This window comes from Mesocricetus auratus, unplaced genomic scaffold (genome assembly GCF_017639785.1).
Source record: "Mesocricetus auratus isolate SY011 unplaced genomic scaffold, BCM_Maur_2.0 Super-Scaffold_4256, whole genome shotgun sequence".
NCBI classification, from domain to species: domain Eukaryota; kingdom Metazoa; phylum Chordata; class Mammalia; order Rodentia; family Cricetidae; genus Mesocricetus; species Mesocricetus auratus.
In genome coordinates this window covers 46,969,636-46,988,696 of record NW_024429182.1, presented here as the reverse complement: position 1 = coordinate 46,988,696, position 19,061 = coordinate 46,969,636, and the positions used below count along the sequence as shown (strand labels likewise).

At 39.9% G+C, this 19,061-nt stretch overlaps 1 protein-coding gene across 2 annotated transcripts; it reads left to right on the top strand.

Moving 5' to 3' along the window:
- The first annotated feature begins 12 nt into the window (after positions 1-12).
- LOC101831003 (glycine N-acyltransferase) lies at positions 13-9,650 on the top strand. 2 transcript variants are annotated; one of them, XM_005063801.4, is made up of 5 exons: positions 13-2,005; positions 5,032-5,139; positions 6,373-6,499; positions 8,179-8,350; positions 9,140-9,650. In XM_005063801.4, exons 1-5 carry the CDS (start codon positions 1,925-1,927, stop codon positions 9,540-9,542), a joined length of 891 nt encoding a protein of 296 aa, XP_005063858.1. In that variant the 5' UTR covers positions 13-1,924; the 3' UTR covers positions 9,543-9,650. The 2 variants fall into 2 exon arrangements, with proteins under 2 accessions (XP_005063858.1, XP_040602858.1); XM_040746924.1 differs by lacking the exon at positions 13-2,005 and adding an exon at positions 4,209-4,256.
- Positions 9,651-19,061: the final 9,411 nt, after the last annotated feature.

Sequence of the window (19,061 nt, the reverse complement as noted above, 5' to 3'; positions counted from 1 at the left end):
CTGTCTCTCTCTTACACACACACACACACACACACACACACACACACACACACACACACACTACTTTGACATTCTCAGTCTCCAGTCTTTGGATTTTCAAAGCTGAGATGCTTTGCTCGCTTCTGTTTCCATCGCCCAGTGGCCCAAATTGGAAACTTCCTTCAAAAACTAAGCTGATGGCAATTGGTTGTGGGGATGGATCCCAGGGTCTGGCACATGGTAGACAAGAGGCTTTGCCAGTGAAACAATTCTTCTAGCCTTTTGTTACTTTCCTCTCTCCAAGACCATAGCCTTACTGTCATTTGGTAACTTATGTGTCCTAGTTACCCTTCACTGTCAACTTCACACAGCCTAAAGCCATCTCAGGGGGGAAATTGCCTAGATCAGTTTGGGCTGTGAGCATGTCTATGGTAAATTATCTTTATTGTTGATTGATGCAGGAGGGCATCTATCTGTGGACAGCACCACTGGTCTTGGGCTGGTTAAAAAAGCATGAGCCTGTTAGCAAGTCAGCAAACAGTGTTTGTTTTTCCATGGTTTCTGCTTCGAGTTCCTGCTTGAGTTTCTGCCCTGACTTCCCTCAGCTATTGACTGCCGCTTGAAAGCTGAAACAAACCCTTTCATTGCTTAAGTTACTTTTGTTTGGAGTGTTTTATCACAATGACCCAAATCAGACTAGAACAATATGAAAACTGTGATTATTTTAGGTGAGGAGTTAAGTCCAGACACTATTGCCCAGAAGCAGAAAATCTTTCCCCTGTGTTTTAAAAAGCACATGTTTGCCTTGCCCTGACTTGGAGCCTAACAGCTCATGCATGGCCAGGCCAGTTTCAGTGCTAATCCCTTCCAGGGCACCGTCTTTTGCCCTCACTCAGAAATTATTTTTCTCTGTTTTAAATATCACTATTTCATAACAGAACATGATGACAGACTCCCTTCCCTTTTTACCTAGTTGGGTTGCTGTGGGAGGTTTAGGTGGGACCAACATGATGTAGTGAGTAAATTTTTAAAATGCTATTTTTATTCCCTGGTAATTTAAAAAAGTACATGCATTTGTGTGTGTGTGTGTGTGTGTGTGTGTGTGTGTGTGTGTGATGCCCACAACCTGACATCCATTTGAAGTGAAAGGAGAACTTGCTTGGGAATTGGTTGTCTTGTTTTCTACAATGTGGATCTTGGGGATCAAACTTAAATCATCAGGCTTGACAGCAAGCACAGTCATCTTTCAAGCCCTTACATAGTATTTTCTAATGTGTAACATAGACTCAGGAATGATGTTTAGAGAGGGAACTAAACAAGAAAGCCACAAAACAATGATAGGATGAGAATAGTAGCTTGAATGTTATTTGGTTATAAAAGGTTTATTGTTTATATAAAAACATATCAAAGTACCTTACAATAAAACAGTTGCATCAAAACATCATGCAGTGTTAACTCACAAGAGGAGAAAAAAGATGAGAAGCATTAGCAATAAAATAAAATAAATAACTCAGCTGAGTATTGTTTATATGACCAATGACACTCTACCAAACACGCTGCATGTTAGTCAATCATTTCAACCTTACAGACATCCTATGAGCCAGATGGTGCAATTATCCCATCTACCTTTTATGAAACCAAGGCACAGAGGCTAGGCAACTTCCTGTGAAACACCATTACTGGAGATGTCAGGAGAGACACTAGCATACATGAAAGTCCAAAGAATAAAATGCACTTGTTCATGTAGTGTGAATCCAATGGTGAGAAGGAGGACCAAGAAGGTCAGAGAGAGACTCCAGTGCTTCTGTGACTCTTGTGTTTCCTTAGGGGTGGTGAGGATGTTAGTGAAGGGGAGGTTTGGTTAATCAATCACACGCAGCTGTCTACTTTTGTTTCTGTCATTGATGAATGTCCATTTATCATTTCTCTAGGCTAAAGTGTCCTCATGATTGTCCAACTGCAAGGTGCACAGATGCTGCAGATGCTGGAGAAATCTTTGAGGAAGTATCTTCCTGAATCCTTAAAGGTGATCTCAGAAAATGCTGAGGGCAGCAAGGAGAAAGTGGATGTGAAAAAGAGACTGACACTTATGCTTCATTCTCTCCGTGTGTGTGTGTGTGTGTGTGTTGTATAATGCATGAATACAATATATACAATTATGAATAGGTCTGAGGTTGATGTCTGTGTCTTCCTTGATCACTCTTCACCTTATATATTGAGAGAGGGTCTCTTGTTGAACTTGGGGTTCACCAATTCAGCTAGTATAGCTAGTCATGTTGTCCAGGAAATTCCCCTGCCTGTGCCTTCCAAGCAATGGTATTACATGGAGGTTGTCCACACTACTCTGTGGTGATACTTATGATTTATTAAGCTTGACTGAGGATTCAGAAAGCAAAGTCAGCCTCAAGCTATAGAGATCAGACAGTAGTGATACACACCTTTAATTCCAGCAGCCAGAAGCTAGGAGATAGTAGTACACATCTTTAATTCTAGGACTCAGTATTAACAGGTAGACAGATCTCTGTGAGTCCAAGGCCACCCAGATCTATACAAGATTGATCCAGTCCTAAAGAGAAACCACTCACACAAAGACAATCTCAGCACATGGGATCACATGCCTTTAATCCTAGCACTATAAAGGTTGGAGCAGGGTCTTCAGTAGTCAGTATTAGATATTCATTCTCCAGCCAAATTGAGGATAGGAAGACATTCAGTCTCATGATTCTCTCTAGCCACACTGAGGAGAGGCAGCAGTTTGAGGCTTGGTGAAGAGCTCACTGATCAGCCCTTTCCGTCTGATAGTTAGTGCCTGGTTGCTTTGCTTTTCTGATCATCAACTTGGTTTGAACCCGGTATCTGTCTCTAGGTTATTTTATTTATCATGTTACTCTCCTTGGTTTCTGTGTGGATACTGAGGATCAGAACTCTGAATCAAGTCCTCACCCTTGTGTGGCAAGTGCTTCATCCACTGATCAATCTTCCCAGTTGCTATGTGCCAATCCATATTTCATATTTTCTACCATTTAATTTACCTATTTACAATATTTGCCACTATATCTGTGTCATTGGTTAAGAATATGGAGATAGTCAGGTGTGGTAGTGCATACCTTTAATCTCTGTACTTGGAAGTCAAGAGGCAGGTGGTTCTGTGTGAGTTCAAGGCCCTCCAGTCTACAGCTAGAGAGACATAGTGAGACTCTGCTTCTATTAAAAAAAGAATGTGGAGATATAAAGAAGTAATTTAAACACTATGGCAGGCAAGACTGCTCAGAAGACAGGGCTTGCCTGCAAGCCTGACAGCCTGGCTCTGGTCTCCAGATCCCACATGGTGGCAAGAAAGAACTTACTCCTAAGAGTTATTATCTGATCTTCACACACACAGTTTGTATATTTCTATGTGTGTGTGTGTTTGTGCCCATGTTAGTGTGTGAATATATGAATATTTGTTCTTTTGGTCTTTTTTATTTTTCAGTTTAAATTTAGATAAGAAACAAGGTTGCTTCAGAAGTCAGTTCCAGGTCCCTTTCCCTTTCCCTCCCCTCCTCCCGTGCCCTCCCCCCACAACCCCCCCATTATCCCCTCATTTCCCCAGGGAGGGTGAGGCCCTCCATGGGGGTGCCCATAGTCTGTCATTTCATATAGGGCAGGGCCTAGACCCTTCCCCAAGAGTTCAGGGTGAGAGTGCACCTCACATTGTTGGATGGGAGTCCAAAGTCCGTGTGTATACTCGGGATGGGTACTGATCTGCTGCCCAAGGCTCAATAGATTACCTAGGCCTCCTCACTGACACCCACATTCAGGAGGTCTTGATCAGTCCCATATATGAATATTTGTGTTTGTATGTATGTATGTGTGTGCCTTACAGGAAAAATATTTTCAGATTTGTGCCACTCTACAAGAAGTTTTCTACACAATGCATTTAAGATAAGATGAATAGATTCAGTTCTTTCTTTCTCTAGCAAATTTGCTACTCCATTTTTATAAAGAAGAAAAATATTGGCATTTGTTTATTTGTAGATTGTTTTGTTTTATTTATTAATAATAAGCTAATGATGGAACTGTTGTATATGTTTGAGTTTGTATCAAATTTAAATCTTCTATTTAGACTAAAATGGGAATTGTAGGGGTGATCCCCACAAAGCTATCCGCCCTAAGGGCAGGCATAAGGAAATTTAGGACAGGTGAAAATAAAAAGAAGTGAAAGAGAAATGAATCCCTCTTCTTCTCCTCTCTTCCTCTGGAAGCCTGCCACACTTCTGACTCCCCAGCCTTTGTGTGTAAGTTCTTATTCTAGTAAATAAATATATTATATTCCATATTGCATTGACCTCCCTCAGCAGGGAACCAATTCTATTATTTACCATCCAAATAAATCTGTTTTAAGTCAAGCTAAATCCAAAAACCCTTTTTAATAAAGACCACAGATATAGACCAAGACATTCTATGTAACTGGTAATCCACAGGTGTCAGGAAATCTCCCAGACAGAAAGCAGATATTTCCTGGAAATTATATCATTTGACACTCTATGGACAATGAGCTTGAGTTATTTTATGTTGAACAACTATTATCAGAAATTCTAAAGGATAAAACTATTTTTACATGTTCTGTGATACAGAATTTTAAAATGCAAATTCCTCTATTCCTTCTGTTAAAAGAGAATGTCAAATATTTTGAGAAAAGCAGTTTTTTTGAGATGGAGTGAGGTAAGGTGGCTCAGCTTCTCAGATTTTAAAAGGAATACTTAACTCTTTAGTCACTTACTAAAGCACACACTTTCTCCTAATGGAAATCTGGAATAGCTATAAAGGAGTCATTAATTTTCTCTGCCTGAAAATTTTACTATATATGTTATGGCTCATATTTGAAGACAAAAATTTCATCAATTGAGGTTGAAAAAAAGTATTGTCTGAGATTGTTTGGCCTAGATTCTTGGCCTTAGCTCTTTGTCTTCACCAACTGTCACAATTTCATAGGAAAAAAAATCTCTGTCCTGATCACATAAGGTGCTTTTCCATTCTTCTTAATGAACTCACCATCTCACTTCCTTGCAGGTTTATGGGACTGTCTATCACATGAACCATGGAAACCCATTCAACCTAAAAGCCCTAGTTGACAAGTGGCCTGAATTTAACACAGTGGTTATCCGCCCCCAGGAAAAGGTAAGAAGCCAGGTCATTCATGTAGAATCTAAAAAAGCTTATCCCAGGTTATATTTTAGAATATACATGTATATACATATGTACATGTATTAACAATTAATGGACAAAAGGCTGTGAATTTGAAATAGAGAAGGGAGAAGTATATGTGAGGTTTTGGAGAGAGGAAAGAGAAGGGGAAAATGTTGTAATTAAGGAATAATCTCAAAATATAGAGTTGATCCCATAGAAGCCAAGAGTATAATGGTAGTTTCTAGAGATTGTGGTGGTGTGGGAAATTGGGCTATTACTGTAAGCAAAATTACAGTTAAATAGAAGTGTAAGTTAAAGAGACCTGTTGAAAAGCATAGTGACTAAGTACATTTTATTCTGAAAATAATGAGAGATGTAAAGTGTTCATACCAAAAGTTTCTCTACTATATATTTTATTAGCTCCGTTTATATATGTCACACATATATGCATATATAGCCATATGTTACACATTGACATTTCAGTTTGTTATGTATGACAATGGTCCCATCAAAACACATTGCCTAGGCTGGGGTCAGGCCTCAGTGGGTAGAGTACTGGGTATGAAAGCATGAGGGCTTAAGTTTGAACTTCAGAGGCCACTAGGAAAAAACCATGGGTGGTGTTGCGTGCTTGTAACCTTAGTGCTGAGGAGATAAGATGGATCTCTGGAGCTCATCAACCAGACAGATAGCTTGTTAGGCACATTCCAGGCCAATGCTAAACCTTACCTCAAGAAAAAAAGATGGACTACAACTCAGGAAGGATGCCCAAGGTTCTCCTTTGACCTGTACACACACACACACACACACACACACACACACACACACACACACACACACACACACGCATGCACGCACGCACGTACACACTCTTGTGTGTGCTACTCCTAATGGCACTGTAAACATTTTAGTTTGTGTAATCAGAGTCTATGATGGCCCAGTGGTTAAGCACACTGGCTACCTTTCCAAAGGACCTGTGTTTAATTCTCAGGATGCACATTATGCCTCTCATCATCTGGGACTCCAGTTCCCAAAGATCCAATGCCCTTTTCTGGCCTCCCTGAGACCAAGTGTGTGTGAGGTACACAGATAGTCATGCAAGCAAAACACCCATACACACAAAATGTTAAAATAATATGTAAAATGTTAAAGCATAATGGAACTAGCACTGCAATCATAAACAATAAACAATAAGTATTATCTGTCCTTTCTCCATGCTAACAGGACATGGCAAATGACCTTGATTACTACACCAATACTTACCAAATCTTCTCTAAAGACCCACAGAACTGTCAGAAGTTCTTGGACTCCCCAGAAGTCATCAATTGGAAACAGCATTTGCAGATTCAAAGTAAGAACAATGGAAAGTGGATTCAATTCTTTCTGTGTCTTGTTTCACAAGATCCCTATACTCCCCTACCAAGTTCTATGACCTCAGTCAGACATGACATCACTAAATATACTTGTAAAAAGAAAAGTATGAAACACTGTTCTTTAGATGAACAGGACCTATAGAATACATACATATTATAGAATATATAACAAAAGGGCATTTAGTAGCTTGGCTTACATAAAAGGGACTATGTAGACCAGTAGTGGCTATATGCACATTGGAGAGACAGAGAACTTGGTAGCTACCTGGTCCACAAAGCTGTGTACTTTGGCAATCTCAGACTGGACATTTCCTGGGGCATTATGGGTATTGTGCTCACTTTAGAAGGCTAAAGAGACAAAAATCTGATATCAGCAGAGGATGGTAGCAGCAATGGTAGTCAATAGACAGTTTTGGGGCACTGCTTTTTCCTCACACCCTTCTTCATCTAGCCTATCCATTGGAAGGTGTGAACCAATTTGAGGGTTGGTCTTCCTCCCTCTGTCAATCTTTTTCCAGACTCTTCCAGAGGTATATCTCCTAGATGGTTGTAAATCCTGTCATGTTGACAACTGAGACCAACCACTACAATAATCCCTAGTCCCAGAAATGTGTGGCGCATTTTATAGATGTATCCAGAATCCTGAGGAAAAGTGGGTGCAGGAGTGCAGCTTCACCCCTTGAATCCCACGTCTGTAATGATAGTAATGGTTCACAGTGTTTCAGGGTACCTTTCAGGTTACCAATAACAACTGTCCTGATGATAAGCATGGCCTTCAAGTCAGACTCCCTAAGTTGGTGTCTATCTTCTCCCCAACTGATCCTTAAGAAGTGTCTTGTCCTCTCTGAGATCATATTTTTTGCATAAACATATCAACATAATAGGAGTTCTTAAAATACAAGACACTGGAGTTTGAACAGGAAGAACCAAATGTAATGCTGGGTGTCCTGGTTAGCACTAATTACCAACTTGACACAAGCTAGAGTCACTTGGGAAGAGTTGCCTCAATTGAGTAACTGCCAATATCAGATTGGCTTGGAGATCATGTCTGTGGGGCATTGTTTTGATTGCTAATTAATAGAGTGGTGGGCTAGACCACTATAGGTAGAACTATCCCTAGACAATTGGTCCTGGACTGTATGAAAAAACTAATTGAATATGAGCATGTGAATGATCCAGAGAGTAAGCCAGCAAGCAATTCTTTTGTAGCTCCTGACTTGAGTTCCTTCCCTGATTTCCTTTAATGTTGGATTGTGACGTGGAAGTATATCCCAAATAACCCTTTGTCCCAAGTTGAGTTTCATTATGGAGACATGACTCAGAAGATGTTGGCTACCATATTTTATAGCTTGCCCTCTTTGATTTTCAAAACTACACAATTACACAGCTTAAAAAAACTTAGTTCCAGTCTTGGTCTATTCACAAAATGACTTTGAATTATTCATTCCCTGCCATGGTTTCATTTTTGTAAGACAGAGAGCATTATGCCAACCATGACTGTATGGCTATTCACACAGCAGCATCAACATGACCATAACCAACTTTTATCTTAAATCTCACACTTCCCACCCCTTTGGAGAGTCCCCTCCCAGAAGATATCTAACAATTACTTCTCTCCTTAGAAGTTCATTATATATTTCCTTATAAACCCATCTAGGTTCCCAGTCCCGTCTAAATGAAGTGATACAAAATCTTGCAAACATTCAGTCTCTCCATGTCAACCACTCAGAAAACTTCCTCTTTGTAGCAGCAGAGACAATCAAGAACCTGTTCCCTTCCCTGATGGATACAAAGGATTTATTGCCAGGTGGTTTCAAGCTAAAGGCCATGTGAGTTTGATAAGAGGCACCTCACATCTTTGTCCTACTACCCCTACTTCCTGGCTGTGAGTTTACATTGGTCTTTGATGATCACACTCTACTAGATGAACCCAACCCATGCTCATCCAAGGAACTCTAATGAAATTCAGTTGGTCATACTACAAACACAATAGAAATGAAAGGAGAGGAACTTTTGGGGAAGAGGGCTAACAGAGTGGGTGGGAGGGTAGGATGAATGTAGTTAAGAGTGCCTAAAACTAACATATGTGGCATATATCCATGTAATTATTAAATAATAAACTTTCAAAAGTTTGAATTGCAATAGTGCTAGCAAGATGGTTCATCAAGTAAGGGCTTTTATTGCCAAGACTGCCCAACTGAGTTACTGAATTCAGTACCCAGGACCAGCATGGCTAAAGGAGAGAACCATCTCCACAAGTTCTTCTCTGATCCTCAGTGTATACATCCATACCCTCCTATTCACCCCCCCATGCAAAGTCATTAAATAAATAAAGTAAAAATGAACAGAGTAATCTATAAAAGTATAAGTCTGACCATAATCCTTGTTCTTATCATTGTAAGATTAAAGTCCTCTGTTCACTGCTTGACATTTATTATTCTTCCTCATTTCCTCCAATCACACTGGCCTTTAGCCTTTCTAGCATAAGCCCATCTATATTCTCAGACCATGTATCTCTTGATGCCAGTGTTCTGCCCCTCAAGATAATAGAGGTAGGAACATACCTACCTTACACCCTTATACTCATCAACTTTGCTTTCTTCTTGGGCCCTCTATAGCAATCAAGACATGTTTAAACTTTCATCCTTGGATATCACCCATGCTCCTTTGGTGAATAAATTATGGCTTTTTGGTGGCAATGAATTCAGCCAGAGATTCATCGAACGCTGTATAAAGAAATTCCCAAGTTCCTGTGTCCTGGGGCCTGAGGGAACCCCTGCGTCTTGGACCCTAATGGACCAGACCGGAGAGATTCGAATGGGAGGCACCGTACCTAAGTACCGAACCCAAGGTCTCGTCTCCTTTGTTGTCTATGCACAAGAGCAGCTTATGAAAAAACGTGGCTTTCCTATTTATTCTCACACAGACAAAAGTAATACTATTATGCAAAAAATGAGTCACTCACTGCAGCATCTCCGCATGCCGTGTGCCTGGAACCAATGGAAGTGTGTGCCAGTGTGAAGCTGGACTTGCACACAGGATGGTATTGAGTGGGCCTGGGGTTATAATCGGATGTCAGACAAGGAGTAGAAGTTACCAAAAAGAGAATAAATGGAAAGCAGATGCAAAGAAGTGGTGTTGTCTGTGTTCTGGGGAAGCAGGGTGAATGGCTGACAAATCTGCCATAGTTCCTGTTGTCAGGTTGCTCTTAGACTCCCCTTAATTTCCTGAGTTTGAAGCAGGCCTGTGTCCTCCTGCACTGAACTCATGTAATTTAGTCCCTTCTCATCTCTGGGGTCTATATGGCACTCCCTTATCAACTGCCAAAGCTCCAAATGGTTCCCTTGGAAGTCCCAGTGCACAACCTGAAGACTTCTGTTAACTTTGCTAGTGAGAGCATGACAATGTTTTCTGGCTACTGTGCCTTATTCCTCTCTATCTATGGCTTTTACTTTCATAATCACCAAATATATTCTCCTCATCGGGTCTTAAGAAAGTAGCCACTCCTCTGTTGGCTGCCTCATGTCTATTAAATACATTGTATACGGATCATATAGTTTATCAGATTAAACACAAAATATATAAAATATCAAAGGAAGATATTAAAGAGAAGCCTAACTTAGGTTTTTCCAGTTCCTTCTTAGCCACAAGAAAAATGATGCAATGTGGCTTTCAAAGGCTTGGTTTCCCAGCGTATTGCAACCCTGAAAGAATAAATAGAGTATTTCATTGCTTGTACAAGCAAGCGTAAGCTATGTGGCTTATACTAAGAAGAGCAGGTTATAAGTTATGGAGAGTAAAATATGGATGCATCCAGGTAAGAGCCGAGGGTAGAAAAGCACAGACAGGACATTTATGGTTACATCTATTCTTTTTCTACTATAGGCCTGTAGTAATAAAACCAGCTTGCAACTGGCATAAAAACAGACATGTGGATCAATGGAACCGAGTTGAGGATTTAGCTCAGTGGTAAAACACTTGCCTAGCATGTATAAGGCCCTGGGTTTGGTCCTCAGCTCCAGAAAAAAAGCAACATAATAAGAAGGGACTATTTAAACTCATTATCCTGATTTGTGCATTATATTCATGCCTTAAGTTTTTGTATCCTCATATGTCTATAGTTTCCACCCAGAGCTGATATATACATACCAAGGCCACAACAAATACTGTCAGGCATTTTGATGAACACATAACACACACTATACTATCAGTCATTCATTATCAAATTTAACTCTTATAATAAGGTCTAGAGGCAGGTCTCAGACCACCTTTATTTTGATGACAGATAGCAGGAGGTGCAAGGGGCTTAGATAAGGAACCAGTGTCTCTAAGGAATGAGACTGTGTAACCATCTGTGTGAATGTGGCTATTCTCAGAGCCTTAGACTTGATGCTAAATCTGTATCTTTTCTTTAGGATTGGTTTTGCTGTTGGGTGTGGTGCAGCAAACCTTTAATCCCAGCTCACAGGAAGCAAGGGTAGGCAGATCTCTGTGACTTTTAGGACAGCCTGCTATACAGATGGAGTTCCAAGATAGCAAAGGTTATATAGCTAGACCCGGTCCAAAACAAACAACCAGACATAAATGACATTTTCTTTTTACAAATTCTTAAAAGAGAAGATAGAATATAAGAAAAAAATTCATCTCATTTGTGTAGGACAACCCGTTTCTTATGCTGCCTAAATTGAGTTCCCAGACATCCAGGGCTACACAGAAAAACATTGTCTTGAAAAAAGAAAACAAACAAAATAAAATACCTTGAAGCTGAGAGCATAGTCAGTGGAGTGCTCAGTTGGAACACATGTCGATAGGGTTAGATTCCAAGCACCACATAGACTGGGTGTGGTGGCTCAAGCCTACATGCCAGCTTTCAGAAGGTGTCTGAAGAAGGATCAGGAATTCAAGATCATCCCAACCTTTGCCTCACAGTGATTTCCAAGTCAGATCACGCTACTTGAAACTCCATCTTAAAAACAATAATAAACAGCCAGACAGTGGTAGCACATATCTTTAAACCTAGCACTCAGGGGGTAGAGACAGGAGGATCTCCAAATTTGAGACCAGTCTGGTCTATGGAGCAAGTTCCGGGACAGCCAAGACCACACAGAGGAAAGTTGTCTCAATAAACAGAAAAACAAAACAAAAAGCAACTGACCAAACAAAAAAGCAACAATGACAAAACTTGTTAAGCATAACAATGGTGCTCTTTAAAAGTGTGTCAGCGTGGAAGCAACCTAGATGTCCCTCACCTGAAGAGTGGATAGAGAAAATGTGGTACATCTACACAATGGAGTACTATTCAGCAGAAAAAAATAATGGAATCATGAGATTCGCAGGCAAATGGATGACACTAGAAGAAACCATCCTGAGTGAGGTAACCCAGTCACAAAAAGAGAAACATGGCATGTACTCTCTCATATATGGATTTTAGACATAGATCTGGGGAGTGCCAGCCTACAATCCTATGGCCAGAGAGTCTGGGAAACAGAAACTTCATTTAGTGGCTGATCGAAGAAGAGGCAGACTCCCTTGGTTAAGTACTGAGCTGAACTCAAGAAAGCCAGTAACAGAGAGGGAGGACTGATGATCAAAGGGATTAAGACTGGGCTGGTTTAACCCCCAGAAACAGCTGACCAGACAAAGGTTAACTCTTGAATCCCAGGCATTAGCCTGGGAAGCCAGCATGGGACTGATCAAGACCCCCTGAATCTGGGTGTCAGTGAAGAGGCCTAGGGAATCTATTGAGCCTTGGGCAGCAGATCAGTACCCATCCCAAGTATACACACGGACTTTGGACTCCAATAGAACAATGTGAGGTGCACTCTCACCCAGAACTCTTGGGAAAGGGTTTAGGCCCTGCCCTATATGAAATGACACACTATGGACACCCCCATGGAGGGCCTCACCCTCCCTGGAGAAATGAGAGGATAACGGGGGGGGGGGGGAGGGCACGGGAGGAAGGGAGGAAGTGGGAGAGGGACCTGGAACTGACTTGTGAAGCAACCTTGATTCTTATCTAAATTTAAACTGGAAAATAAAATTAAAAAAAAAAAGAAGACTGTCTGGAATTAGACATGATCATCAATATGCAGATCCATGCGTGACTGACTGTTGGTGGCCTTTAAAGGAAAAGGAGAGAGAGAACAAAGACAAACTGTCTCTTGCATGTGCATATGACATCGTGGACACAGCCCTGGGACTCTGCCAGCAAAAAGGCCATCACCGTGGAGGTACCACAACTAGGAGCTAAGCACACTTCTTTTCTTTATAAATGTTCCCCTGGCCTCAGGAATTTTGTTGCAGTCATACAAAACAGACTGATACATGTTAAGCCTTAGGAAAATTTGCTTTTATATAAATTTATATAAATGTGAATGTAAGTCGTGAAAAAAAAATAAAAGTGTGTCAGCATCCTAAGGAAGGCTCCTTTTAAAGGTATCACTTTCCTTGTACTGTAGCTACTAATTACCAAATTCTTCACTTCACTCACACTAATTTCCTAGATATTTCTTTATAATTGCAAGCAAGCTCCTGCTTCAGGTCCCTTGTACTTCTTGTCTCTCTCTGTAGAATACTCCCTGTCTTCATTTTAGTTTTCTAGATGTCACCTTCTCTCTGTCCCTACTTGAACATCTTATAAAATAGTTACTCTCTATATGTATCATCTCTCCTTCCCAGCATTCCACATACTCCTTAGAACAACTTCTAGCCTGCATGTGTTTCATTTCTTATCTATCTTCTGCAGCTAGATTGTAAACTAAGGAAAGCTTTTTGTTTGTTTGTTTGTTTTGTTTTTTTAATCAACTGTCTTTACTACATAATCTCTAGGGGATAAGAATGACTGCTTCATTGTAGATTCTAAACAAGTGTTTACTGAGTCTAGCTGTTAAGTAGGGCAACGCTTTGGTTTAGAGTGTATCTTGGTTTATATGCTTGTATACTTCTAGAGATACTAACAAGGTACCAATGATTTTCCAGTTTGCTGAGATATTTTTATCTACATTCTCATTTATCACAATGAAGTCAGTTTGCTAGGTGATTTAATTTGGGAAAATACTTCATATTTATTTATTATACACTTGACTGAAATCATTATAAAAGCATGCATTGGAAACAAATTGACAATATGGATTAGTAATAAATATAAAAAACATTAAGTGCTGAGTGGTGGTGATGCACACCTTATTTTCAGCACTGGTGATACAGAAGCAGGTGGATCACTGTGAGTTCAAGGCTAGCCTGGTCTAGTTCCATGACACTAACAGCTGTTATACAGAGAAACCCTGTCTCAAAAAACCAAAAAAAAATTAAGTACTCTTATAGATTGTATAATATGCATGCATCCAGTTTTGATTATTATGGAACTCAGTAACATGCATCCTGTTCATGACAATTGAATAGTACACTTAAAAAGGTAATCTATATATAATTATATATAATCATTTTACCATAAAATCATGTATGCACACACACACACACACACATACCTGTTTTTTTCTAACCGAAATCCATCCTGATGAAATCAGAGACTCACAGGTAGGGCGTCCCCTAGAGTTGAGTGAGAGGAGAGTTTGTTCTTGCTTCTGGATTAGGTGGTTACCTTACCAATGTTCTGCTATTTAGTGTGCAGTCTGAGTTCTAGCTCTCTGGTCCATTGCTTTTTTCCTGTTTGTGCCTCTCTAACTTTCCTCTGCCTCTCTTTTGAAATTATAATGAAATCCAAAAAATATAAAATTTATTGTTTCAATGCAACTGACATTTATTACATAAACTGTAATGTCCAAATATTGTATCTACACAGTCTAAAACACTTTCAGTAGCCTCACCAGAGACCCATAGCAGCTAATCAGCAACAGCTGTTTCCTCCTGGGAATCACTAATCTGCTTGTGTCTGTAAATTCACCTATCCTGTGCATGGAAAGAGAAATAAAACCTGCCACCTTTTATTTGGGCTACTTTGATTTAAATCTTATTTTAAAGCACCCCTTGGTCTTCCGCCTACATCTGAAGTTCCCCAGCACTGCAGCGTGCATTAGCACCTTTGGTAGAGTGTAGTCTTCCTTGCCAGTTACCTGGGACCTGCTGTGTTGTCTGAATCCCCAAATAACACACAGGACACTATGTTAATTATGAAGCTGTTGGCCGTTTGCATGGCTTCTTATTGGCTATCTCTGACCTAAGTATTTAACCCATAATTGTTAATCTAAGTATTTCTATTACTGGAGAAAAGGGTCTGGACCTCTTACTTGGGTGGTCTACATGGTGTCCGTCTCTGCCTCTCTTTCCCAGAATCCTCCTTGACTCCTAGTCCCACCTATCTTGCTTCCCTATTTGCCAATAGTGCTTTATTCAACAACCAATAAGAGACAGATTTACAGAATGACATATCCCATCATCTCCTCTTTTCTGTCTAAATAAAAAGAAAGATTTTAACTTTAACATAGTCAAATTATATATAACAGAACAGTTATCAAGTAAGAACTATAGTTACAATATTTAGTCCATTAGCATTTAGTATGATTTAAAGAAAATATGATCTATCCTATCTTTGTGAGTCTAAAGTCTTATATGTAGCTTATCTTTTTTTAGAATAAGGAAAACTATAACTACAACTATCTGTCTTCAACTCCATCAAAGACCACAGAAGGATAATATATAAACACTTGAACTGACAGAGACATTTCACTACCTGGACAGTCCTCTGTAACATTGGGGCATCCATCTTCAGCCCATAGGCCACAATGTGTCCGGAAGACTTCTCAGCAAAGCAGGACATTTCAAACTGTCCATCTATATTGGTAGTCTGCCATTTACTTTTCTGTGTCCTGTAGAAAGTCTGGCAGATTCTCCCATGAAGCAGGAACCCTTTAAGACTGTCCAAGTTCAGTAGTGACTTTTCTGTGGGTCCAGCATGTCCAGATTATACAGCAACAGTCAGTGCTACTAGGGAAGTTCATAGCAATAAGCGCCCACATGAAGAATCTGGAGAATAGTTATACTAGGGAATTAACAGCACTGCTGAAAGCTCTAAAACACAAAGAACCAAACTCCCCCAGGAGGAGTAGACACCAGGAAATAATCAAATTGAGGACTGAAATCAATAAAGAAGAAATTAGGAAAACAATACAAAGAATCAATGCAACAAAGAGTTGGTTCTTTGAGAAAAATTTAAAAAATAGACAAACCTTTGTCCAAACTTACGAAATGCAGAGCATGAACATGCAAATTAACAAAATCAGAATTGAAAAGGGGGACATAACAACGGACTCTGAGGAAATTCAAAGAATCATCAGGTCATACTTTGAAAGCCTGTACTCCACAAAATTTGAAAATTTAAAGGAAATGAACATTTTTCTGGATAGCTATCACTTGCCAAAATTAAATCAAGAACAGATAAGAAATTAAAGTAGACCTATGGAAATAGAAGCAGTCATCAAAAGTCTCCCAAGCAAAAAAAGTCCAGGTCCAGATGGCCTTAATGCAGAATTCTACAGAAATTCAAAGTAAAGCTTATACCAGTTCTTCTCAAAGTATTCCACGCAATAGAAGCACAAGGGTCTTTGCCAAATTCTTTCTACGAGGCTTGAATAACCTTGATCCCCAAGCCACACAAAGACACAACTAAGAAAGAGAACTTCAGAGCAATATCCCTCATAAACATTGATGCAAAAATACTCAATAAAATAATGGCAAATCGGATCCAAGAACACATCAAAACAATCATTCACCACGATCAAGTAGGTTTCATCCTAGGGATGCAGGGATGGTTCAATATACAAAATTCCATCAATGTGATCCACTATATAAACAAGCTGAGAAACAAAAATCACATGATCATCTCACTAGATGCTGAAAAAGCCTTTGACAAAATCCAACACCCCTTCATGATAAAGGTCTTGGAGAGATCGGGGATAACAGGAACATACCTAAACATAATAAAAGCTATATACAGCAAACCAACAGCCAACATCAAACTAAATGGACAGAAACTCAACAGGATTCCACTAAAATCAGGAACAAAACAAGGCTGTCTACCCTCTCCATACTTTTTCAATATTGTACTTGAAGTTCTAGCTAGAGCAATGTGACAAAAAACGAGATCAAGAGGATACAAATTGGAAAGGAAGAGGTCAAACTTTCACTATTTACAGATGATATGATAGTTTACATAAGTGATCCAAAAAACTCTACCAGGGAACTCCTACAGCTGCTAAACACTTTCAGAAAAGTAGCAGGATACAAGATCAATTCAAAAACATCAGTATCCCGACTATATACAGACGATAAAAGGGCTGAGAAAGAAATCAGAGAAATATTACCCTTTACAATTGCCACAAACAACATAAAATACCTTGGGGTAATGCTAACCAAACAAGTGAAAGACCTGTATTGCAAGAACTTTGAGTCTTTAAAGAAAGAAATTAAAGAAGACATGAAAAAAATGGAAAGATCTCCCATGCTCTTGGATAGGTAGGATGAATGTAGTAAAAATGGCAATCCTGCCAAAAACAATCTATAGATTCAATGCAATCCCCCATTAAAATACCAGCACAATTCTTTACAGACCTTGAAAGAACAAGAATCAATTTTGTGTGGAAAAACAAAAAACCCAGGATAGCCAAAACAACCTTATTCAACAAACAACATCTGGAGGCATCACCATTCCTGACTTTAAGCTCTATTATAGAGATGTAGTCCTGAAAACAGCTAGATATTGGTACAAAAATAGGCAGGTAGGCCAATGGATTCGAATTGAAAACCCTGATATTAAACCATACATGAATAAAATTCTGATCTTTGACAAAGAAGCTAAAAATATACAATGGAAAAAAGAAAGCATCTTCAACAAATGGTGCTGGCATAACTGGAGGCTGGCATATAGAAGAATAAGGATAGATTCATGTCTATCGCCATGCACAAAACTTAAGTCCAAATGGATCAAAGATCTTAACATAAATCCAGCCACACTGAACCTCTTAGAAGAGAAAGTGGGTGGTACCCTTGAATTAATTGGTACAGGAGACAGCTTCCTGAACATAACACCAGTAGCACAGACAGTGAGGTCAACAATCAATACATGGGACCTCCTGAAACTGAGAGGCTTCTGTAAGGCATAGGACACAGTCAACAAGACAAAAAGGCAGCCCACAGAATGGGAAAACATATTCACTAACCCCACATCTGACAGAGGGTTGATCTCCAAAATTTACAAAGAACTCAACAAGCAAGTCTCCAAAACACCAAAGGATCCAATTAAAAATTGGGCTGCAGAACTAAATAGAGAATTTTCAATAGAGGAGTCTAAAAATGGCTGAGAGGCACTTGAGAAAGTGCTCAACATCCTTAGCCATCTGGGAAATGCAAATCAAAACAACTCTGAGATACCATCTTACTCCTGTCAGAATGGCTAAAATCAAAAACACCAACAGTTTATGCTAGAGAGGTTGTGGAGAAAGGGGAACACTCCTCCACTGCCAGTGGGTGTGCTATCCTATACAGCCACTTTGGAAATCAGTATGGAAAGTCCTCAGAAAAATTGGAATAAGCCTACTACAAGACCCAGAAATTCCACTCTTAGGCATATATCCAAAAGATGCACATTCATACAACAAGGACATCTGTTCCACTATGTCTACAGCAGCATTATTTGTAATAGCTAGAACCTGGAAACAACCTACATGCCCCTCAACTGAAAAGTGGATAGAGAAAATGTGGTACATTTACACAGTGGAGTACTACTCAGTGGAAAAAAAACAATGGAATCCTGAAATTTGCAGGCAAATGGATGGCACTAGAAAAAACCATCCTGAGTGAGGTAACCCAGTCACAAAAAGACAAACATGGTATGTACTCTCTCATATATGTATTTTAGACATAGATCTGGGGAGTGCCAGCCCACATTCCCAAGGCCAGAGAGTCTGGGGAACAGAACCATCATCCAATGGCTGATGGAAGCAAAGTCAGACTCCCACAGCTAAATACTGTGTTGAACTCAAAGAACCCAGTGACAGAGATGGAAGACTGATGAGCGAAGGGGTCAAGGCTGGGCTGGTTTAACCCCTGGAAACAGCTTTCCTGGCAAGGGTTAGCTCTTGAATCCCAGACTGATGGCCAGGAATCCAGCATGGGACTGATCAAGACCCCCTGAATGTGGGTGTCAGTGAGGAGGCCTAGGCAATGTATTGGGCTTTGGGTAGTAGATCAGTATTTATACCTGGCATACAAATGGACTTTGGGTGCCCATCCAACAGTGAGAGATGCACTCTCAGTCTTGACTCTTCAGGGAGTGTCTAGGCCCTGCCCTGTATGAAATGACAGATTATGGACACCCCTATGTAGGGCCTCACCTTCTCTGGGGAAATGAGGGGATATTGGTGAGGTTGGTGTGAGGGCATGGGAGGAAGGGAGGGAAAGGGAGAGGAACAGGATTGACATGTGAAGCAACCTTGTTTCTAATTTAAATTTAAAAATAAAAATTAAAAAAGAGATTGATTGCCATCATTAACGAGTTATAAGCAACCCCATTCAAATGAAAACAAA

Excerpts from the sequence above, each read along its gene's own strand:
- LOC101831003 (XM_005063801.4), top strand. The coding sequence starts at position 1,925 with ATGATTGTCCAACTGCAAGGTGCACAGATGCTGCAGATGCTGGAGAAA. Across the intron at positions 5,140-6,372 it reads TTATCCGCCCCCAGGAAAAG|GACATGGCAAATGACCTTGA; the intron begins GTAAGAAGCCAG and ends CCATGCTAACAG. Across the intron at positions 8,351-9,139 it reads GGTTTCAAGCTAAAGGCCAT|CAATCAAGACATGTTTAAAC; the intron begins GTGAGTTTGATA and ends GGCCCTCTATAG.